The sequence below is a fragment of the Bubalus kerabau genome, chromosome 3 (assembly GCF_029407905.1).
Source record: "Bubalus kerabau isolate K-KA32 ecotype Philippines breed swamp buffalo chromosome 3, PCC_UOA_SB_1v2, whole genome shotgun sequence".
Classification (NCBI taxonomy): domain Eukaryota; kingdom Metazoa; phylum Chordata; class Mammalia; order Artiodactyla; family Bovidae; genus Bubalus; species Bubalus kerabau.
Genome location: NC_073626.1, coordinates 12437618 through 12462192, shown reverse-complemented (window position 1 = coordinate 12462192; position 24575 = coordinate 12437618). Strand labels below are relative to the sequence as shown.

Below are 24575 nucleotides of genomic sequence, written 5' to 3'. Positions count from 1 at the left end.
CCACCTCATTAGAACTGATTCAAATGTGTTCTTTTTGACAGCTGAGTAATATTCCATCGTGTATTTGTACAACTTTCTTATCCATTCATCTGCTGATGGAAATCTAGGTTGCTTCCATGTCCTGGCTATTGTAAACAGTGCTGTGACCAATATTTCCTTTTAAAATGCAAGTCAAATAAAGACACAAAAAGAGGGCAGGTGGAAGAAACTCTTTCTTACTTACGGAGGATTAAAAAACTCAGATTTCCTAGTCGTTTTAATAGAACAAAATCAACAGGCCAGTCAATGGCCATAAATCATCTTCCCTTTAGCTGGAAACCTAGGGTTAATTTCTTCCACTATGTACCAGTACACATTAATTTCATGCAAACACACACTCACACAGTTTCATTGTCAGGTCCTCAGCAGCATAAGACGTGTTGAAGAAAATATGGAAGTGTCTGTAGGTGGGAAGGCACTCCCTGCTGCAGTTACAGGACAACAGATGTGGTCCTTGACCACAAAGATGCTGCCCATCTGTCCGAAACAAGGTGGAGGGGCACAGGTAGCAGACCTCCCAAAAATCCCTGTGGCAAGCCTTCTGAGTGGTGCCCATCCAGGACTTTAGAGGCACTGGGCTAGCAGAAGTTACATTTTCAGCCGTGGCCAAAGTTCTGGGGTCACTCACGGTAGAGATGAGAGATCAAATTGCCAACGTTCATTGGATCACAGAGAAAACAAGGGAATTCCAGAAAAACATCTACTTCTGCTTCATTGACTCCACTAAAGCCTTTGAGTGTGTGAATCACAACAAACTGGAAAATTCTTAAAGAGGTGGGAATACCAGACCACCTTACTTGACTCCTGAGAAACACACATGTGGGTCAAGAAGCAACAGTTAGAACTGAACATGGAACAGTGGACTAGTTCAAATGGGAAAGGAGTATGATGAGACTGTATATTGTTTCTTTCCTGTTTATTTAACTTAGAAAGTGAAGAGGAACTAAACAGCCTCTTGATAGGGGTGAAAGAGGAAAGTAAAAAAAGCTGGCTTGAAACTCAACATTAAGAAAAAAAGATCATGGCATCCAGTCCCATCACTTCATGGCAAATAGAAGGCAGAAAAGTGGAAGCAGTGACAGATTTTATTGTCTTGGGCTCCAAAATCACTGCAGATGGTGACTGCAGCCAACAAATTAGAAGACACTTGCTTCTTGGAAGAAAAGCTATGACAAACCTAGACAGCATATTCAAAAGCAGAGACATCATTTTGCTGACAAAGATCCATATAATCAAAGCTATGGTTTTTCCACTAGTCATGTATGGATGTAAGAGTTGGACCATAAAGAAGGCTGAGCTGAAGAATTGATGCTTTCGAACTGTGGGGCTGTTGAGAGACCCTTGGACTGCAAGACCAAACCAATCAATCCTAAAGGAAATCAACCCTGAACATTCATTGGAAGGACTGATACTGAAGCTCCGATACTTTGGCCACCTGAGGCAAAGGGCCGACTCATTAGAAAAGACCCTGATGCTGGGAAAGATTGATGGTAGGAGGAGAAGGGGGTTATAGAGGGTGAGATGGTTGGATGGCATCATCAACTCAACTGACATGAATTTGAGCAAACTCCGGCAGATAGTGAAGGACAGGAAAGCATGGCACGCCGCAGTCGATGGAACCGCAGAGTAAGACATGACTGAGCAAATGAACGACAACAAACGGTAGCGATGATTAAAGATCATCTTCCACATCTCTCCCAGGTGATGGGAGATGTCTCCATGCCAACAGCACTTGTTTCACCTCTCTCTATTAACTATAAAATTTTTCTACAGTTTTATTTTACCACATAACTCTTATAAATGACTATGCATTGCAGCTCTTTTTATGTGTAGTATCCATGAAGAGAACTTTGGATGGTGAGTAAAGTAATGGGCCCAGGTCTAGATTCCATGGCCAGGGCATTAAAATGTATCACTGAACTTCATTTTTCATGCTCGCAAATTAGAAATATCCTATTTTCCCTAGACCCAGTGAAGAGCTGAATGCACCAAAATTCTACACATATAGAAAAGGGGTTTCTTGGCCATTTTTTATGTGAGACACCTTCTATCAACTGGGAAAAGATGGGCTTGATAAATTGTCACTAGAGTTCTTTTTTTTTTTTCATGTTCTAGTAATATTTAATTCAAAAAAGCAGGCATCTGAGCCATGGGCCATAGTTTGGCAGCACCTGGTCTGTAATACCCAAAAAGGCTTCCTATATATGCCTTTTTTTAAGTGCACAGTTCAGCAGTGTTCAGTATATGCACACTGTTATGAAACAGATCTCCAGAATTTTCTCATCTTGCAAAAGGGAAACCATCTATCCATTCAACAACAATCTATTTCTCCCCACAGCTCCTGGTAATCACCATTCTACTTTCTGTCTCTGCGAGTATGACTAATTAAGATCCCTCATATAAGCGGAATTGTTCAGTATTTGCTCTTCTGTGTCACTAGAATTCTTAGCAACAATACTGTAAAGATTAGAACAATCTTTTGCCCAAAGATCATTTTTATAAATTACAACAAGGGGAGAGAAGAAAAGCATGAGATGTTCTGCACATGTTTCACAAGTTGTTCTATATCAGGATCACTGTAATATGTCTGTAAGACAAGAGGGGTGCTTGCAAGGTGCAAGATGGGATGACTCATAAGTACATCATGAAATCAATTCAGTGGGTGACAATCTTTGAAAAAGAAGAAAAGAACAGAGCAATAGAATGGACTATGTGAAATACATCATAATGAAATGCACATTACAACTGTTGTTTTGTGCAACTGGATGGTGAAATAAAATATGCTTTTTCCTATGCTGCTGCTGCTAAGTCGCTTCAGTCGTGTCCGACTCTGTGCGACCCCATAGACGGCAGCTTTCCCCCATCCCTGGGATTCTCCAGGCAAGAACACTGGAGTGGGTTGCCATTGCCTTTTCCAATGCATGAAAGTGAAAAGTGAAAGTGAAGTCGCTCAGTCGTGTCCGACCCTCAGCGACCCCATGGACTGCAGCCTACCAGGCTCCTCTGTCCATGGGATTTTCCAGGCAAGAGTACTGGAGTGGGGTGCCATTGCCTTCTCCGACTTTTTTTCCTATAGATCAAGGTTGAAAAATTTGAAATCCTTTGTAATAGAGAATATAAGAACCATGTGTCTTAGTCCAAAATGAGACAGGAAATTTGGAGTTGGATGTCATCACTGTCAATCAGGGCTGTAAATCACTAAGATTTTGCGAAATGTTTGTTAATGCAGCATAACAGCCTGCTTTGATATAGACACGATAGGTAAAAAGAACATGAGCTTGGTATTTGTCTACGAAAGGATTTTGTGCTGGTGGGCATTTCAGGTGGGGATGCCTGAGTCTTGCTGCTCAAAATGTAGCAACAGACCAGCAGCATCAGCATCACCGAGAGCTTGTTAGAACTACGGACTCCAGGGCTCTATTCTAGACCTACGACCCAGACTCTGCACTTTAACAAATCATTGAATCCAGACTGACTCGGATGAAGATTAGAGTTTGAGAAGCAGCAATCTAGCAGTTTTTGATAACAAAGAAGCACAAAGTATGAACTAAAAATTAGTAGTAAATACTCCCTTAATTACAAATTGCTTGTGAGACTAGTAAAAACGAATAGAATACAGGCGACATAGATAAACTGACCCTTTAAATAGGTGATGTCGAATGTCACAGTATAAATTTGGTCATAATAAGACTGTAAAGGCCTAAGAAATGTTTTGTACTATAATGTGGATTAGAGGCAGAACTTTCAGTCCTATACATCTCATTTTCGGAACGTGTCTCACAGTAACTGGTTCTGTTGCTTGCCTGTTTTCTATCTTTCACTGCCCATTCCCCGGGCACCCTCGGTTCTCAGGATATACTCTTACCTCTTGGGGTTGTTGGTACTGAGAGGCCATCAGAAGGAAAGCTCTCTGGGCCTGGAAAGCACTATGCACCATTTCTGCCTGGGAACAAAAACAAAAAGGGAACAGTTTAATTGTGTGAGTGCCTGCAGAGAGACTTACCGTATGATCCAGCAGTCCCATCTCTAGGTATATAGCCAAGAAAAATGAAAATGCCTGTCCACACAAAAAACTTGTAAATAAATGCTCACAGCATCATTATTCATAATAGCCAGAGAGCAGAAAGAACCAGAATGTCCATCAACTGATGAATGGATAAACAAAATGTTATATATCCATAACAATGGAATATTACTCTGCAATAGAAAGAAATGAAGTGCTGATCCATGCTACAACATGGGGGGAACCTTGAAAACATTATGCTGAGTGAATGAAGCCAGTCACAAAAGACCACATTTGTATGATTCCATTTATATGAAATGTCCAGAATAAGCACATCTACAGAGAGAAAGTAGATTAGTGGTTGCCAGGGGCTGGCGGGAGGGAGGAATGGGCAGTGACTGCTAATGAGTATGGAGCTTCTTTCGGGGGCAATGAAAATGTTCCAGAATTAGACAGTGGTGATGGTTTCACAATGTGGTAAATATACTGAGGATCACCAAATCATATACTTTAAAAGAGTGAATGTTATGATATGTGAAGTATATCTCAATGAAGCTATTAAAAAAATTTTGAGCCCCAAAGTGTAACTATTTTCCAAAGGGTGTCTCTGCTATCCTCTTTCACACTCTGATTTTTTCTATACTTGATAATGGAAAGAAAACTGTCCCTTAAGCTATCCCCATAAAGATACGGTCACCTGGGACTTTCCTGATGGCCCAGTGGCTAAGACTCTGTGCTCCCAATGCAGAAGATTCAGGTTTGATCCCTGCTTGGGGAGCTAGATCCCACATCTAGTTCCCATGCTGCAACTGAAGATTTGCATATTGCAACTAAGACCTGGTACAGCCAAACAAATAAACAAAAATAAATATTTAAGATATGCTCACCGAGCAATAGGAGTTGCTACAACTGTTCAGTTAGATGGCTCTAGAGGAGACTTCAGGTCTACCTGGACTCAACACCCTGAAAGGAGTTGAGCAGGTGGGAATGTCTTCAAATACGTGGCACCATATTCTCTTATCCTTACCATCTACTCACTCTTAACTAGTTGATTAATTCTTTAATTTTTTTAAATTCAAAAAGTTACAGAAGAGTATCAAGAAGAAAATAATTCCAAATGTTTATATCACACACAATTAGTTTTTAAGAAAAGTCATACAGTTGTTTTCATAAGACAAAGCACAATGATTCAGAATATTTGTTTAAATACCATGTTACAAAGATTAAAAAATTTTTAAAAATACCTCATAACCTAGAAATAATCATTATTAATACAAGATGAACATCACAGCATCCATCTTTAAAAATCCATACGCAGACAGACATTGGTAAAATGGGACCATATCCTAAGTGCTATTTTTTAAAATGAAAGTATAAATTTTCATTATAATTGAATATTAAAGATGAAACAGAAAGAACTGATAAGCTTCAAGTAAAAGTTTCTGCACTATAATTATTATGCATCATTCTAAATGATCTAAATGATCATTCTGGACTTCCCTGGTGGCTCAGTGATAAAGAACCCGCCTGTCAATGTGGGAGATGCAGGTTTGATCGCTGGGTTGGAAAGATCCCCTGAAGAAGGAAATGGCAACCCACCCCAGTATTCTTGCCTGGAGAATTCCATGGACAGAGGAGCCTGGAGGCTACAGTCCACGGGGTTGCAAAGAATTGGACACAACTTAGCAACTGAGCATGCACACAAATGATCATTCTAAGATAAAAATATAAAATATTAAGAGACTGGAATACTTATGTATTTATATTTTAAATGACATAAGGTAATTTTAGATGATACTAATTGACTCCTCATTGGGAAAGACAAGAACACAGGCCTTTCCCACTTCTTTCTACCTCTGGTCTCCATTTTTCATTTTGTTTTAGTTATTATTCTTACTGTAATGCTAATCCCATAGCTACTGAGAATTACTTCTACATTTAGACATACCCAGTGGTTCTCACCAGTTGTTCTACTATGATGTCTCCATTTCTGAGTTTTGATTTTTTTTTTTTAAGTTGCTTAAGTTCTTCAGTCTGAAGCATGTCTCCCTGTTGTCTATATATTTTAACAACATCTTGGCTAGATATAACATCCTTGGGTCTTTCTCTCTCACCATGTGCAGAAAGGATAGCAGTGAATGTGGCAATGTACAAATCTAAGCCAGCTTGACTTTTTTCTCCTTTGTAGGAAACCGACTTTTCTCTTCTGATACCTGAAGAATTATTTCTTTATCCTTGAAGCTTAACAACTTAACTAAGTTATGTCTGGATTTTGAGCATTCTGTGTTATATTTCTTGGAATAGATTTGGTCCTTTCATTTATGGTAAATTTTCTTACATAACTTTGCCTTTCAAAATATGTTTTGTTCCATTTGTTAGATTTTCTACTCAGGGGTTCCAACAATTATTTTCATACTGTATAATATTTGAATGATTTCATACCTTTTAGATTCTCTCTGCCTTTCATTTCCTTATCTGTCATCTGTAAATACTTTTCTCTATTGCTGATAAATGGATATTCAGTAGGGTCTCGTATACATTAACATTTCTAATTTATATTTCATTTCTGTATTAATGTTGTTTTTGATTTTGATTCCTTAGACTTCAATTTCCCTTTGTATTTCATTCTTACTGTTCTATCACCTTAAGCTATGCTGTGTGCTCACTCAGTCATGTCCAACTCATTACAACTCCACAGAATGTAACCCACCTGACTCCTCTGTCCATGGAATTTTCCAGGCAAGAAAACTGCAGCAGGTTGCTATTTCCTTCTCCAGGGGATCTTTCCGACATAAGGATTGAATCTGTGTCTCTTGCATCTCCTGCACTAGCAGGTGAATTCTTTACCACCGCACCATCTGGGAAGCCCCTGAAAAATATTTTAAAAACATGCTGCTGCTGCTGCTGCATTGCTTCAGTCATGTCTGACTCTGTGCGACCCCATGGACAGCAGCCCACCAGGCTCCTCCGTCCCTGGGATTCTCCAGGCAAGAACACTGGAGTGGGTTGCCATTTCCTTCTCCAATGCATGAAAGTGAAAAGTGAAAGTGAAGTCGCTCAGTTGTGTCCGACTCTTAGCGACCCCATGGACTGTAGCCTACCAGGCTCCTGTGTCCATGGGATTTTCCAGGCCAGAGTACTGGAGTGGGGTGCCATTGCCTTCTCCGAAAAATATGCTAATACTCTTATTAAGTTTTAAGAGTCTAAGTTACACTCTAATTAAGCCATAGTGAGAAATCTGTTTCTGTTCATTGTCTCATTTCCTCTGAGACAATGAACTTTCCTTTGCCTGCTCTGTTCCTCTCTGACACACTATTTCTAGTAACCCTGTGGGTGATTCCTTGAGCATTTTGCCACCTTACTGGAGACTGGTTTATTTTCCACTTCAAGCAAAAGTGTTCTTCCTAATCTTCTAGGGCCTGATGGAATAGGAGACAGGAAAAGGGAATGCTTAACTTTTCTCATTTCTCATCCAAGGGTTTTTTTTTTCCCTCTTACTGACAAGAAAATGCTTAAAATAAAACCAAGATTTGTAGATCATTTACATTTAGAATGACAAATTCATCATCATAAACATAACAGATTAAATCTTATGAATATTTAAATGAGGGTATATTTTCCTTTTTGGAGTACACCATCTCCTCTTTGTCCTGGCAGCCTGAGTGCTGGGATTATGTTGCTCAAAAAATCTCAAATTTGGGATATTCCTTAGGGAAATAGAGGATTTTCAAATTTTACTGTTCTGGAGACCATTATGACCTCCTGAACATGAAGCTCAAGAGTAGCATGAATGCTTATCTATACATCAAAACATTTATTTTCAGTGGTTCAGAAGGACTTTTGTCAGTCTCTAATAACCACATTTCCAAATAGAAGCTTATGAAATAAAACTTTCCATGGCTTAGACATAAATAAAAGAACTGCACTTGTCCCACAATGATGATACAGAAGTATGGTCCTCATCTATGACAAGCCTTGTGGAGTCATCTGAATCATAGTTGCTGTGGGAACAGCAATTTGGGATTGCCTGACTTCTACAGTTAAAACTGCAGCTCAGAGATGGCATTAACAATATTTTTGTAGTTATCCTAAGATGAACACAATCATTGCCCTTTTTTACTTTCCTGAGCAACAACATTTAGCTCTTTGTTAACAGAACAATTTTCTGGCAGGTCTGATTAGGTGAAGATGGCCAATTTCATTAATTAGTCTCTCCCCCCACATGGCCTTTCACTCAGCAACAGCGGTGGAGGTTGGAGGACAGAAAGGCTGAATATTTAGCTATCTGCTTCCACTCTCCCTTGATGTAGACAAATCTTTCTGGGGATTCAGCTGTGTACTTCTTCCGGCTCCCTGGAACTCTGGGCGTGACTAGCAGACTCTAAACTACATTCATTTTTAATCTAGTCCATTCACATTTCAAAGAATTTTTATTCCATCTTTGAGGCATTCTGATCTACCTGCTTCTTTCTTCTGGAAAGTTCCATGAGTCCCCTCAACCAGACAGCATCAGTAACAATTCCTCTGAACCTGCTGAGTTCTGATAACTTGAAAGGAAGAATTTGGCTCACTCAGGCCGTTCAAAACATTGTGAAAGAAAAAGTCCAACGTAGGGATTTTCAGTAACGACAAATAATTGAGGGTTTTTGCTGAGTTTGTTCATCACACATGTGCCAGGCTCGGAGCGCCTCAGTGACCTTTGTGGGTATACATGCGCATCTATCTGCCTGTGAGCACGTGTGTGCAGAGAGGAAAGGGACAGTGTTGGTAAGAGACAAAGTTGTGCATTTTGCTTGAATTCTATCAATTTTCACTTAGGTGACTAGAATTCTTGGACAGACAGGTTGGGGTATGATCTTGACCTGTGGTCTGAGGGGAAAGAGTAGGAGAATGAATTTCAGTCATCAGTTTAAAGCAAGCCTCGGGATAAACAGACACCAGTTAATATGACTTATTTTCATTTAATTCCCCTGAGAGAGAACTGGCTCCCCAGGGAAGCCCAATTGGTCTCTGGACACCCATTAAAGCTTCGCATTATTTCATTGGGAAATCTATAGGCCACAAAGCACCATGTGGGTGATAAAATGAGCAAGGTGCAACTGGGAGAAAGGGCACAGGGAAGACTTGGAGGAGATGCAAAAAGCATCCAGCTAGGATGCCTGTGCTGAAGATATTTCCAGATCTTATGACTGTATCAGTCCTCTTCTTGGGAACCAGACAGCAAAGGGAAGGGGGTCCTCTTTCTCTGACTGAAGGTCAAGGGAATGGGCATCTGCTCATCAGGGGCAATGTGGGGGCTCTGGGAAGGTCACTATCAACACCACCTTCGCATTCCTCCCCAACGAGTCTGCCAAAGTCCCGTATTTTATAATTAGAGGTGCTGTGTTTTTAGATCTGATTCCTTAGGACCCTTTAATCTATCCTAACGGTGAAGTCTCTTGAGTTTCATCCAACAAAAAGGTAAAAGAGAACCTGACAGATGAAAGCAAGGCAGGAAGATGAGCTGACAAAAAGAAGTGATAGGAAGCCAAAGCCAAGTTTCACCCACTTCACGATTTTGCTTCAAACAATATTGAAGATGCTTAATCTTATAGACATGAACACAAGCACCAACCCTACAAAGTCAGGTTATCAAAGCTGTCTGGATTGACATAAAGAGCCACGAAGAAGGCTGACACCAGCATTTCTCCACTGGTTTGCATTAAGTTTGCATTATAGTCACCTGGTGAAAGAATGTGAAAGTGAAAGTCATTCAGTCATGTCCGACTCTTTGCGACCCCATGGACTGTAGCCCCCCAGGCTCCCCTGTCCATGGGATTCTCCAGGCAAGATTACTGGAGTGGGTAGCCTTTCCCTTCTCCAGGGGATCTTCCCAATTCAGGGACTGAACACAGGTCTCCCGCATTGCTGGCAGGTTCTTTACCAGCTGAGTCACATAGTCACCAGGAGGCTCTGTTAAAACAGAGATTGTCACGATTCACTCCCAGGGTTTCAGATTCAGTAGATTTGGGTGGGCCCAAGAATTCACATTTCTAATGAATTCTCTAACAAATATTGCATGCTGTAATCACTTAATTAAGTTTCAGGAGAGTTTCTGTTGATTCTTTTGAACTTTCTACATAGATGAAGGTCATGTCATCTGTGATAAAAGACAGTTTTATATCTTCCTTCCCAGTTGGGGCGCATTTTAATTCCTTTTCTCACCTATTTGCATTAGCAAAAATTTCTAGTTTGATGTTGAAAATGATTGGTGAGAGGGGACATCCTTGCCTTTCACCTGATCTCTGATTTTCTTACCATTAAATATGATGTTAGTTCTCAGTTTCTTGTCATTGTAAGAAAACTTCATAAACTAGGATTAGAGGGGAACTTTTAAACTGAGAAAGTTTCCCTCTAGTCCTAGTGTATGGAGTTTTTATCATGGATAGGTGTTGAAAGTGAAAGTGAAAGTCACTCAGTTGGGTCTGAGTCTTTGCAACCCCGTGGACTGCAGCACACCAGGCCTCTCTGTCCATCACCAATTCCCGGAGTTTACTCAAACTCATGTCCATTGAGTCGGTGATGCCATCCAACCATCTCACCCTCTGTCGTCCCCTTCTCCTCCTGCCTTCAATCCTTCCCAGCATCAGGGTTTTTTCAAATGAGTCAGCTCTTTGCATCAGGTGGCCAAAGTATTGGAGTTTCAGCTTCAACATCAGTCCTTCCAATGAACACCCAGGACTGATCTCCTTTAGGATGGACTGGTTGGATCTCCTTGCAATCCAAGGGACTCTCAAGAGCCTTCTCCAACACCACAGTTCAAAAGCATCAATTCTTCGGCTCTCAGCTTTCTTTATAGTCCAACTCTCACATCCATACATGACTACTGGAAAAACCATAGCCTTGACTAGATGGACCTTTGTTGGCAAAGTAATGACTCTGCTTTTCAATATGCTGTCTAGGTTGGTCATAACTTTTCTTCCAAGGAGTAAATGTCTTTTAATTTCATGGCTGCAGTCACCATCTGCAGTGATTTTGGAGCCCAAAAAAATAAAGTCAGCCACTGTTTCCACTGTTTCCCCATCTATTTCCCATGAAGTGATGGGACCAGATGCCATGATCTTAGTTTTCTGAATGTTGAGCTTTAAGCCAACTTTTTCACTCTCCTCCTTCACTTTCATCAAGAGGCTCTTTAGTTCTTCTTCACTTTTTGCCATAGGGTGGTGTCATCTGCATATCTGAGGTTATTGATACTTCTCCCGGCAATCTTGATTCCAGCTTGTGCTTCCTCAAGCCCAGTGTTTCTCATGATGTACTCTGCATATAAGTTAAATAAGCAGGATTATACAGCTTATTTTATATATTGTCTGTATATACAGACAATATATACAGCATTAAAGTACTCCTTTTCCCATTTGGAACCAGTCTGTTGTTCCATGTCCAGTTCTAACTGCATATAGGTTTCTCAAGAGGCAGGTCAGGTGGTCTCTTTCAGAATTTTCCACAGTTTATTGTGATCAACACAGTCAAAGGCTTTGGCATAGTCAATAAGGCAGAAATAGATGTTTTTCTGGAACTCTCATGCTTTTTCCATGATCCAGTGGATGTTGGCAATTTGATCTCTGGTTCCTCTGCCTTTTTAAAACCAGCTTGAACATCTGGAAGTTTACGGTTCACGTATTTGTTGAAGCCTGGCTTGGAGAATTTTGAACATTACTTTGCTAGTGTGTGAGATGAGTGCAATTGTGCGGTAGTTTGAGCATTCTTTGGGATTCCTTTTCTTAGGGACTGGAATGAAAACTGATCTTTTCCAGTTCTGTGGCCACTGCTGAGTTTTCCAAATTTGATGGCATATTGAGTGCAGCACTTTCACAGCATCATCTTTTAGGATTTGAAATAGCTCAACTAGAATTCCACACAGAAGAACTATACAAAAAAGATCTTCACGACCCAGATAATCAGGATGGTGTGATCACTCACCTAGAGCCAGACATCCTGGAATGTGACGTCAAGTGGGCCTTAGGAAGCATCACTACGAACAACGCTAGTGGAGGTGATGGAATTCCAGTTGAGCTAGTTCAAGTCCTAAAAGATGGTCTATACAGTCTATGGAATTCTCCAGGCCAGAATACTGGAGTGGGTAGCCTTTCCCTTCTCCAGGGGATATTCCCAACCCAGGGATCAAACACAGGTCTCTCACATTGCAGGTGGATTCTTTACCAGCTGAGCCAGAAGGGAAGCCCAAGAATACTGGAGTGGGTAGTCCAACCCTTCTCCAGCGGATCTTCCCAACAAATAATTCGTTATTGTTGTTAGTTGCTCAGCCGTGTCTGACTCTATGTGACCCCAGGGACTGTAGCCCTCGAGGCTCCTCTGTCCATGGGATTTCCCAGGCAAGATTACTGGAGTGGGTTGCCATTTCCTTCTCCAGGGGATCTTCCTGAGCCAGGGATCAAACCTGAGTATCCTGCATTGCAGGCAGGTTATTTATCGCTGAGCCACCAGGGAATAGGTGTTGGATTTTGTCAAATGCTTTCCCTGCATCTATTGATATGATCATGTGATTTTTCTTTTTCTGCTGATGTGACAGATTACATGAATTGATTTTTGAATGTTGAACCAACCTTGCATATTTGGGGAAAAAATCCAACTTGATCACGGTACATAATTCTTTTTTATACTTTTTTAGATTTAATTAGTATTTTGCTGAGGATTTCTGCATCTATGTTCACAGAAATATAGGTCTGTAGTTTTCTTATAATGTCTTTGTTTTATTTTGGTAATAGGGTAATGCTAGGGCCTTACTAAGAACCCAGTGCTCTGGCTTATTTCAAAATGCTTCTTTTTGCCCTCCACCTGCCAAAAGCTCAAGCAGATTTTTCTCCAGGATTTACTGTGGGAACCTAGTTGAGTTGTTAGAGGTAAATCTCAAAATATTGTGGGGGCTGCCTATGAATGGGTTCTCCCAGAGTTCTTAACTCTGAGTTGTCTGCATTGAGCTTCCAATAATTTGCCAATTATAATTCAGGTTTTTCTACCTCAACAAATACTCCAATACTTTAGCCGCCTGATATGAAGAGCTGACACTTTGGAAAAGCCCTTGATGCTGGGAAGGATTGTGGACAGGAGGAGAAAAGGGCAGTAGAGGATGAGATGGTTGGACAGCATCATTGACTCAATGAACATGAGTTTGAGCAAATTCCAGGAGATAGTGAAGGGCAGAGGAGCCTGGTGTGCTGCAGTCCATGGGGTCCCAAAGAGTCAGGTACAACTTAGTGACTGAACAACAACTGGTTCCCTTGACAGTTTCATTCATGAGTCGCTGCTCCATTAAGCCCAAACTTCACCTGTTTCTTTGGTCTTAGGGACAGCAGTTTTCCCTGTGTCCTCCTTTAAGGACCCAACAAGAGTTGCTTTTTCAGAGTTCAGCTTTTTCCTTGTTATTTGGATGGAGTGGTGACTTCCAGGCTCTTTACATGCAGAACCAGAAACTGAAATGTCCTTCTTCAGACATTTTGGAACTTCCATCCCAGCTTCATCCTTCTGATGACAGAGCATTTCCCCATTACCTGCCTTGTGATATATGCACATTGGATTATGGAATCGGAGTAGGGGCTGGTTATGAACAGCTATACGAGAGGGGCTTAGGGGCATTATCTGGTGGAAAGGATGGTGGGACTGTGCTGACAGGGGGTCACCAAGAGACTCAATGATAAACACTCTATTTTTCCTTGGATTGTTTCAGTTTGTTAAAAATAGCAAAGTTCTCTAAAGAAGCTTTTATCCTCAGTGCATGAGACTTTTATTCTTTGTGCTTATCATTGTTATTTTTATCATATTTATCTGGGGATGCTTGAAGGGGACTAAAGCAACACCCAAACTGCCTCTTTATACCATCACTGCCAAGAATAAAACATGCAAGTACACAGTGTCTCTTCACTATGACATCTTTAGTTCCCATGAACTTTGGCCTATTTTGCATGTTTGGGAAACAGCTCTCTCTTCCCTACATGCCAATAGGAAAGGCACAAAGAAGCAAGCCAGGATTACTATTAACAAAGAAAATTGGAGGCATGCTTGTGCTAAAACTTGTTCTGACAGCAAAATCTGTTTTGTCAGCCATGTAGTCCAATGAGATAAGAAATGAGAAATCAGATTAACCGCTACTTGTGGTTGACCCTGGAATTGCCACAGTGACACAGAAGGGCCAAGTTTTGCTTAGACTACAACTGTCCCCTTAATTTCGGTCAGCATCTCCATCTCTCCGTTGGTATGTGTCACTTGTCCTTATACATACGGCCCTCACAGATCAGTGTGGATTCTATCTTACCAAGGAGGACTTTGAACAATGTCCTGGTGACGTAAGTATGCCACGACATCAGTGGCAGTTAACTGAGTAGTGGGATTTAGAGTGGTTTTTAAAATGTTCTTCTTCATACATTTATTGTCAAAATTTCTACCTCAAACATTTAAATTTTACTATCAGAAAATAATTATCACAAAGATGTGATGAGAACACAATCAAAGTTTATTATTTAATTTCATAATCAGAAAGTTCTGAGTACCTTCTCAGGGGAAGCAAGCTGGGAATGACTAATGACTGTAACAGGCGACAAGCTGCTATTTGGGTGGAACAGACAACAAATGCTCCATTGAAAGGAATGGGTTGCCAACAACCATAACTGAAAGGTAAGTTCCTCATCTGGTTAGCCTGACAAAACACAAGAAGTATTCTCATTAAAAAAGGGCATGTATTCTTTTTTTTATTTTGGCCGTGCATTTGGGATCTTAGTTCCCTGACCAGGGATTGAACCCACAATCCTGGTGTGGAGTCTTAACCACTGGATGGCCAGGAATGTATTCTTTTTTTGAAGAAATGATTTCCTTCTTTCTAGACCTCAGGAAGCACAATGCTTGGTACCCAGGCATTCTAATCATCATCCCCGTTAACATGGCTCTCTGGCTCAAGACAACCACAGCTTTTTTTTTTTTTTTTTTTAATTTCTAGTGTGCACACAGTAAAATGGAGTCTAAATTTACAGTCTGACCAGGAGAAGGAAGAAGCAATGTCACACTCCACTTATTTATAAATATGTTGGCAACACTCCATTAAATCATAAAGACAAGTTAATTTAAAGACTCTGGCCTGCTCAAATACCTACCAAGTCCCAGTCAATTTAGGCTCTGCCTTAGCCAAAGCATATATCAAAAGGACAATAATTTTATATTAGGTAATTGTTATAAATTAGTATTTTTACTGCCCTTACAGTTGACTGTTTTTTTTCCCCCCCAATGATTTCACTTTCATTAGCAGAGAAAGAATGCATCCTTATTGAATAGAGCTAAATAGTTTTGCAGCCTAGAAAGGAAAGATGAGTAGGTAGATTGAAAATGTCAATGTGAGACTACTAGGCACATTTTATTAAAAAAAAAAAAATTCATCCAGGCACTGATAATAAGAGAGGTTCATTCTTCATTAATAGGACTGTTGCCTTGGCAACTTCCAGCTCACATAAGTAGTTTACATCAGCCACAGTGCACAGTTCTGACACTAAGGAACAGCTCCAACATGTCCTTTCTACATTCAGGCCTGAAATCTTCTATTACATAGCTCAGCTGCATTATCGGTTTCCATTAAAGTAACACCCCATCCAGAACATGTCCCATCCAGCCCCAGAGAACCAATTTAAACAAACTTCATCCCATGTCAAATAAATAAAAGGTAGAACTGATAAATGATCTTCTCTGGCAAAAAAATACAGGGGGACATATAGCTTTGTTTTTATCTTCTTGCTAGTGTAACAGAGGGCAAAGTTTTTTTAAACAATTAATTCCATGAATAATAATGTGCATTCAAATCATGCATTGTATCCCTAAAATTTTTATTTTGCTAGTTTGTAATTATCATGCAACAGCCTAAAGCACTTTTAGACACTGAGAGTATGAATCAGTACAATGTGTATGGTGGGCAGGAAGGGCAGGATGTGGTAGGGGGGACAACAGTAAGTATTAGGGAGCATTTGTCACTGACCTAGCAGTACCAATCCTTGGACTTTACCTTGAGAAAATAATTGTACAATTATAGAATAGTATTTGTATAAGGATATGCACTGTAACTTCATTTATAATAGGGAAAAAATGAAAAAAGTCAAATGTCAGTAATTTTTTTAATGATTATAAATACCACCAACTGGATGGACAAGAGTTTAAGTAAGCTCCGGGAGTTGGTGATGGACAGGGAAGCCTGGCGTGCTGCAGTCCATGGGGTCTCAAAGAGTCGGACACGACTGAGCAACTGAACTGAACTGAAATACCACTAGATGCCCATCCTTTCAGGGAAGAGCCCAGGTGAGGCGATCGTGGAGCCCAGGTGTACTTCCTTTCAGAGTCACACCTTAATCATCTCAACCTCATCTGGGCTCTGCATCTTGTACATGTTATTTCCTCCACCTATGATTTTGATTGTTTACATCAATGATGGTACAACCATGCAATGAAATACTATGCAGTCATTAAAAGTGATAGTACAGACTTCAACTTACTGACATGGAAAGAGGCCCAGAACACATGGTTGAAACAAGCAGGTCACAAACAATAGAATGTGTAGAAAAGTTTGTAAAATCTATAGTATAAAACTAATCACTGTAATTTAAAAAACCCAATATAAAACTTTTCTAAACAATTAATTGTAGCAGATGACCTTTTCAAAAACCAACTGAAATAATTAAAACCAGTGAGTATTTCCTAAGACATCAGAATAGAAAAAAAGAAAACACTATTGTATATTTAAATCTGTTTGCTTTTCTGACAGGCAGATTAAGTTTGTAATCTGAATAAAACTCTTCTCTGAAATTAATTTCATTTTCAAATTTAGTCAATGCATACTGACAAGACACTTGGCAAATTGGCCCCTCTCAAAATTCTCTATCTTGCCTTTCTAACACTTAAGGAATCGAAAGCATTTTACCAACATGTTTAAACTAAATCCTTTGACTCTCAAAGCCAGAAGTACTGCATGGTTGCTGAATTTTGGGGTCTATACAAGTAAAGGATACTTGGCTGCTGCAATGAATCAGAAAAATTAGAGGCAGCAAGTACTCCTTATTCTAGAATGCACTGTGACGCTAAGCACTGTCCTTTCACTTTGTACTATTTAAGTCGTATGCTTATTTAAGTTTCATACATGTGTGTATGCCTTGAGTCTCCAAGTGGGTAATAAGCTCTTGAAGACTAGGCCCCTGGGTGCCTACACGTTGTTTATTCACCAAGTCATGTCCAACTCTGCAACATCATGGACTGTAGCCCACCAGGCTCCTCTGTCCATGGGATTTCCCAGGCAAGAATACCAGATCAGGTTGCCATTTCCTTCTCAAGGGAATCTTCCCAACCCAGTGATTAAATCCATGTCTCCTACATTAGCAGGATTCTTAACCACTGAGCCACTTGGGAAGCCCAGTGCCTACACAGAAGGGCCTTTATTACACTAGAAGCTCAATAACTACCAATAAATAATGAATGATTTGAAATTCTTAGAAAACGGTGTGGCACAGCAGAGAATCCGTGAGCTTCAGATCTTCAGATAGGCCTGAGACAGAATCCAACTCTACCCATTGACGCAGGGCTATAAGCAAGTTATCCAACCTTCCTGACGCCTGGCTTCTTTATCTTGAAGTGACCTACCTTAAAGTGTTCTCCTGATGATAAAATAAAGCTATACATCGGCAGCTGTAAGAAGTGCTTAACATAGCAGGTCCTCAATAAACGCTAGTTCTCTTTCCCCTTCGCCTCTCTTACTAATACAGAAAATTTAAATATGGCAGGGAAATGAAATAGATCTCCGGTGACCATAGAATTTAGCCACAAACCAGATTTTGTTCATTCACCAACCGTACAGACCTGACAACAGCTGAGATCTTGCGATGGAACACTCAATCCATCAAAGTCCTTGCTGGACACTGGATACCCAGGTCCCCATGGACTCTGTGGCGTCTACGACTCCTGACCACTCCTGACCAGCATGCAGCCAAGCTGTGTGGGACCAACACTACTTGGTATCCATGTTTTCTCACTTGTCTTTTGCTGCTCAGTGAACTTCTTCCAGGCAAGACCTCGATTCCAAGATCTTTTTCTTAAAATACCAAATCTTCCTTTCCTTTTCTTCTGATAACAGTTTACACATGCTTGTTACAAAAGTTCAAAAGACATGGATGTTTAGAATGTAAAGATTTTGGCAAGTCTGGCCCCCAAAAATGACCACTCTCAGCAATTTAATAAGTATCCTTCCAGCCTTTCTTTTCATAAAAATATATATACATATAAACATTTCATCATTTTTAAAGCAAACTATATAATCATAATGTTTTTAAAATATTTATTTTTATTTATTTATGATTAATTTGGCTGTACTGGGTCTTATTTGCAGCATGTGGGAACTTTAGTTGAGCCATGCAAACTTCATTTTGGCATATGGGATCTGGTTCCCTGACCAGGGATTAGACCCAGGTTCCTGGCATTGGGCACCTGGAGTCTTAGCCACTGAGCCATCAGGGAATCCAGCAGACTTCACTTTCCAATAAGGCAACTCTTTTGGTAAGTGTATACATCACCTCTCTACCCTTTCAATTCCTGTTCTGTTATCCTTGGAAAAATGTCTTCTCTCCTTTTTTATTGGTCCCACATGTCAATTCTGAATTTATTCTGATAATCAAAGGAGAGTAATTATATACTCACACAAAGAAAAAGAAAAATCCTATGCATGGTAGCAAAAGTAGAAAGGAATCAGGTCCATCGTCAGATATAAGTACACAGAATCTGCACAGAAATCTTTATCTGGTGCTAAGTCCTTCTCTAATTAAATGTGCACTCCCCCAGGTATCAGCATTCATAATAAATGAGTGTTTTTCATTTAGTGTTTTTCATTTAATATTATTGTTTTCCTGCTTCATTTAACTAAAACTAAAATCATGGTGGAAGAGTCATTGAGTCATATTTCTTCCCCAACATTCTGCATTACATGGTGCTACTCAAAAAACCTTTGGTGAAGACTTTCTTTTTAATTTCTCATCTCTCACAGACTTATAGTTTTGTAAAAGAAATATTAATAAAAGAGCCTTACTATAAAAATGAAATAAAGACACACAAAGCACAAGTTTCTTAAATTATCAGATTTGCTACTGCTAAGTCGCTTCAGTCGTGTCCGATTCTGTGCAACCCCATAGACGGCAGCCCACCAGGCTCCCCCATCCCTGGGATTCTCTAGGCAAGAATACTGGAGTGGGTTGCCATTTCCTTCTCCAATGCATGAAAGTGAAAAGTCAAAGTGAAGTCGCTCAAGCATGTCCGACTCTTAGCGATCCCATGGACTGCAGCTACCAGGCTCCTCCGTCCTTGGGATTCTCCAGGCAAGAGTACTGGAGTGGGGTGCCTAGCAGCCTTTAAAATGACTCTGTTGGATTGTTATAAAAGTTCTCAATGTCTTACTCACAATTTCTGTACTCATTTCATGGCAGACCATTAGCAGAATCTGTGGATGGCAGTGGTTTGTGTACCACACACAGAGTAATATTCTTCTGCATCTTTGCATATGAAATGAACTACCCATCCCTTACATTAGGTCTATAGGCAAATGTTTTCCAAGTTTCTAAGAACTAACTTACAGATGAACTTTGGGTTGAGAGTCCTCATCTAAAAGTTTGGGACTGTCTGACTGGATATATTGAGACAATCTACTGAATTTTTCACTTCCCAGGTGGCTCAGTGGTAAAGAATCTGCCTGCCAAGAAGGAGATGCAGGTTCAATCCCTGGGTCAGGAAGATCCATCCCCTGGAGAAGGAAATGGCAACCCACTCCAGTATTCTTGCCTGGGAAATCCCACGGAAAGAGCAGCCTGGTGAGCTACAGTCGTGGGGCCATGAAAGGGTTGGACACGACTTAGCTACTAAACAACAACAACTGAATTTTTCACTTTTCATCCAGATATTTAAAATTATATAAATACAACTAAAGACTCTTGAAACCAGGAATAACTAATTATTAGAAATATGATGCCATGAAGTCCTGGACAAAAATTCAATTTCTCAACTGGCCCTTCTGACTCCCAAGTTATTTCTTGCCTGATAGCTATCACTTTAATGATCGGAGGGGAAAGCAACATAGTAAAACCCAATCCAAACAGAAAAATCAAACAAAATCCAGAGTTGTCCTTTTTCTAACTCTGACCTTCAGTTTAAAATACTTACAGTAAGGCTCACAAAAATATACTGTCACAGACAGAGCTCATGGGATTTCTATTGGAGTACAAGTCAATATATTGATGGATTTTCCTGTTACTTATGAATTCCCACCTAGCTTTCTTTTTTCTTTTAAGTTTTTAAAAAATTTACTTATTTATTTTAATTGGAGGCTAATTACTCTACAATATTATGGTGGTTTTTGCCATGCTGCTGCTGCTAAGTCACGTCAGTAGTGTCCAACTCTGTGTGGCCCCAGAGACGGCAGCCCAGTAGGCTCCCATCCCTGGGATTCTCCAGGCAAGAATAATGGATTGGGTTGCCATTTCCTTCTCCAGTACATGAAAGTGAAAAGTGAAAGTGAAGCCGCTCAGTTGTGTCTGACTCTTAGCGACCCCATGGACTGTAGCCCACCAGGCCCCTCTGTCCATGGGATTTCCCAGGCAAGAGTACTGGAGTGGGCTGCCATTGCCTTCTCCAGTTTTTGCCATACATTGACATGAATCAGCCATGAGTGTACATGTGTCTCAACATCCTCAACCCCCATCAATTCCCTCTCCACCCCATCCCTCTGGGTTGTCCCAGTGCACCAGCTTTGGGTACCCTGCTTCATGCATCGAATTTGCACTGGTCATCTATTTTACATATGGTAATATACATGTTCCAATGCTATCCTCTCATATTGTCCTACCCTCGCCTTCTCCCACATAGTCCAAAAGTCTCTTCTTTACATCTGTGTCTCTTCTGCTGTCTTGCATAGGGTCGTCATTACCATCTTTCCAAATTCCATAGCTTTCTTAAACTGCCTTAGAGCTCCAGTCTTTCAATGGCTCATTTTCCTCAACTATAAAAGAGGAATGAGAATAAAGAGAATAAAGAGGGTACTAGATACATTGTCAGGGCTATGATAAAACCAGGGCTTGTGTGTGCATGTGTATGCATTCATGATAAAAATCTATAGAATCTATGTTTCTCTTGCTAATTCATGACATACAACCTGGCCTTGATTTTCTTTTAACTCCTCATCTATAATACCACTTGATCCAAATTGTCAGCCATAGTACATTCATGTGTCCACTGATTCAGTAATTTGATTCTTTTACACATTCGGTTTCATTCATTCATTTGGCAAAACATTTATTCATGTGGCAAACATTTATTAACCACTTACTATGGATAAGTGCTGGACACTAAGAAGACAAGAGGAAAACAGCATACTTCTGGAAGCTTGAACTAGTCCCCAACACTCAACAGGTGGGCTGAAGGGATAAATCATACCATCTTTTCTGTATGTTGAGTTGTTTTAACCAAAGCCATTGAAAGTCAACTATTAGCATTCCAAGTACCTTACCATTTAAAATATTTATTTTGCAAAGTGTTTTCTGAAAAGGAAAGTATTTCTATTGCAAACACATACACAGAGTAATAAATTATTAACTCACTGAATACCCTGGTTTTTTTTTCACAGCACTATAACATCTTATATATTAAAAAGAATTGGCTTGTAATATGTTATGAAAGTGTAAACTGCCATGTTTCAAAACTTACAATTTTCAACCATATTCTAAATACAACTGGAAAGGGAAAAATATACTACAGGTTAAAAAGCATAGTTTGTAAGTTGCCTTATGCACACTAAGGAATCTGCAAACACATGCACTACGATTAGAGTGACTCAGGTCAGAGTGCCCATCTATTTGACCAAGGCTGTTTTTTCTTATATGTAGCTAATACAGTATTATAAGGAATTCTTAGGTGAATAGTAGATATACATGTGTGGAGGGACATGTCTCTGTGTGTGTCTGTGTGTGTGGTGTATTTTGTGGGTATGGTTGCTAGAACAGCAATAATAAGATAATCTAAATGAGATCAGGTCATTACTTTTAGACAAAGTATTAATTTTCAGACGCTGAAGCAGCCTCCAGGCAAACAATTAAATTATCCTGAAGTCTAGATAGAAAACACAATAAATGTTCGCATTATTGGCATAGTTTTAGGAAGAAGGAAAGACAGGGGGAAAAAAGAAAAAGGCAAGAGAAAGGAAAAGGACCTCTATTGTGCAGTTCTAAGTAACATGATTAAATTCTCACATGGAAAACAATCTTCCGAAAGGTATTTCGGGTTTTTTTTTTAACTTTTTATTCTATATTGGAGTACAGCTGCTTAACAATGTTGTGAGAGTTTCAGCCCAACAGAGCAACTCAGCCATACATATACATGTATCCACTCTCCCCCAAACTCCCCTCCCATCCAGGCTACCATATAACATTGAGTAGAGTTCCCTGTGCTATAGAGTAGGACCTTGCTGCCCATCCATTTTAAATATAGCAATGTGCACATAGAAGTCTGAGTATGTTCAGAACACATCTCTGCATATTTCGGTTCTTACATTTTGCTTACACCAGTGATCACAGACCAGAAGAGAATAATCAGGGCTGGTATTCCACAGGTTTCCTTTAAGAAGCAGAAAGAAAAGCACAGGTCTCATCTTAACCTGAGAGATTCATGGAACCCAACTCATTGTCTCAGCAAAATATTACGGAGATATTTATTTTTGGTGGAGTAAACAGGGAGATTCTGGCGATTAGTGATGCCTGGTGTCTCTTCAAGAGATGTTGAGATTCCAAGGCCAGTTCCTGATAAAGAGCCTTCCCTAGGCTTAAAATGTGCTATGAAACTAGGATGTTCAAGGGCAGAGACGGGGATTAGATGTTCTAAAAGCAAACATCCTTAAGTTAAAAACAAAGAATGTGTTCAGTGCTGAGTCAAAATTCTCCACCTTCTTGGAAAGAAATCATAACAGAGATGGATTGATCTGTGATCTTTCTGAATTCTGCCAATTTGGTGTCAACAGCACAGTGAGGGATGACCAGGCTGAGAGCAGGCTGGTTTAGTGACTGGGGAGAAGCAAAGACCCATGAGGGACACAGTTCATCTGTCCTAGAGGTCACTGTTCTGCTGCCTCACTCAGCGCTGCTCTGAAGAGACACATGAAAGACGTGAGTTATGGTGATGTTCACTGTAACTCCTCTCCTCACGTGCTGCGCCCAAGTCCACCCTTTTCTTGACCTATTGTGGACATTTGATAGGGAGAACGGTGCCAGCTATTGAGTGCAGAGGACAAGAAGAGGTGGCAGATACATGCCACTGCATCGTACTAGTGATTCAGTTGCCTGCAAAGGCAGTGAGACACAGCTGACCCTAGGGGGTCTGCGCCAGGCACCTCCCAAACCACAGATGGAGATGTTGGAGACCAGATTCCTCCTCTGCCATGGGGTCATGGTTCTGTATACAACTTGGCACCTATATCACCAACCTCTCTAGGTTGCAGTTTCTTTGAAGAAAGGAAGAGAAAAAGACAGGTAGAGAGGAAGAGAAGAAGGAAGAGAAGGGAGAGAGGGAGGGATGGAGAGAGAGAGGGAGGCAGAAAGGCAAAGAAAGAGAAATGAGGATGTATATTGGAGGGCTTCCCTGATGGCTCAGATGGTAAAGAGTCTGCCTGCAATGCAGGAGACCCAGGTTCAATCCCTGGGTCAGGAAGATTCCTTGGAGAAGGAAATGGCAATCCACTCCAGTATTCTTGCCTAAAAATCCCATGGAGAGAGGAGCCTACAGGACTACAGTCCATGGAATCCCAAACAGTCAGACATGACAGAGTGACTAACACCTTCAGGTACATTCTCTTTCAGAGAGTGGTCCCTGGGTGTTAGGAGATAAAGAAGAGAAGGGAGAGAGGGAGGGATGGAGAGAGGGAGAGAGGCAGAAAGACAAGAAAAAGAAATGAGTATGTATATTGGAATGGATGGTTTCCAAGGTATTTTCTTCTCTAATAATTCTATCGTCACTGGCTAAGACTGTAAGACAAAAGATCCCTGATATAAAGCCTGTTTGAAACCTAGATGCAGAATCCTTTGTACAAGTAATTTTTTGGGGGGGGCTGGTCTCTGCCATCTGGAGAATGTGACAGATGTCACACGATCCTTTGAGATTGAGATTGCCATGGTATACTTATGTTTAATTATAATAAAAATAAATGTTCAGATTAAAACTATTAGCAAGAAACTAGTCAATGGGAGGGCCAACTTGACTGAAGGCAAGCAGGAGACTGAGGAGGCTGGATCTGTGTGGAACGGGCTGTTTCACTGCAGTTGTTGTTCAGTTGCTCTGTCGTGTCTCACTCTTGGCGACCCCTCCGACTGCAGCATGCCAGGCTCCTCTGTCCTCCACTATCTCTCGGAGCTAGCACAAACTCATGTCCATTGAGTCAGTGATGCCATCCAACCATCTCCTCCTCTGTTGCCCCCTTCTCCTCCTGCCCTTAATC

At 40.5% G+C, this 24575-nt stretch overlaps 1 protein-coding gene across 1 annotated transcript in view; it reads right to left on the bottom strand.

Moving 5' to 3' along the window:
- Positions 1–24575, bottom strand: part of CAP2 (cyclase associated actin cytoskeleton regulatory protein 2) — a 135471-nt gene that overhangs the window by 78195 nt on the left and 32701 nt on the right. Inside the window, exon 4 of the mRNA XM_055570702.1 lies at positions 3905–3982. Within this exon, the coding sequence (XP_055426677.1) occupies positions 3905–3982 (78 nt within the window). The remainder of the gene's footprint in view (positions 1–3904; positions 3983–24575) is intronic.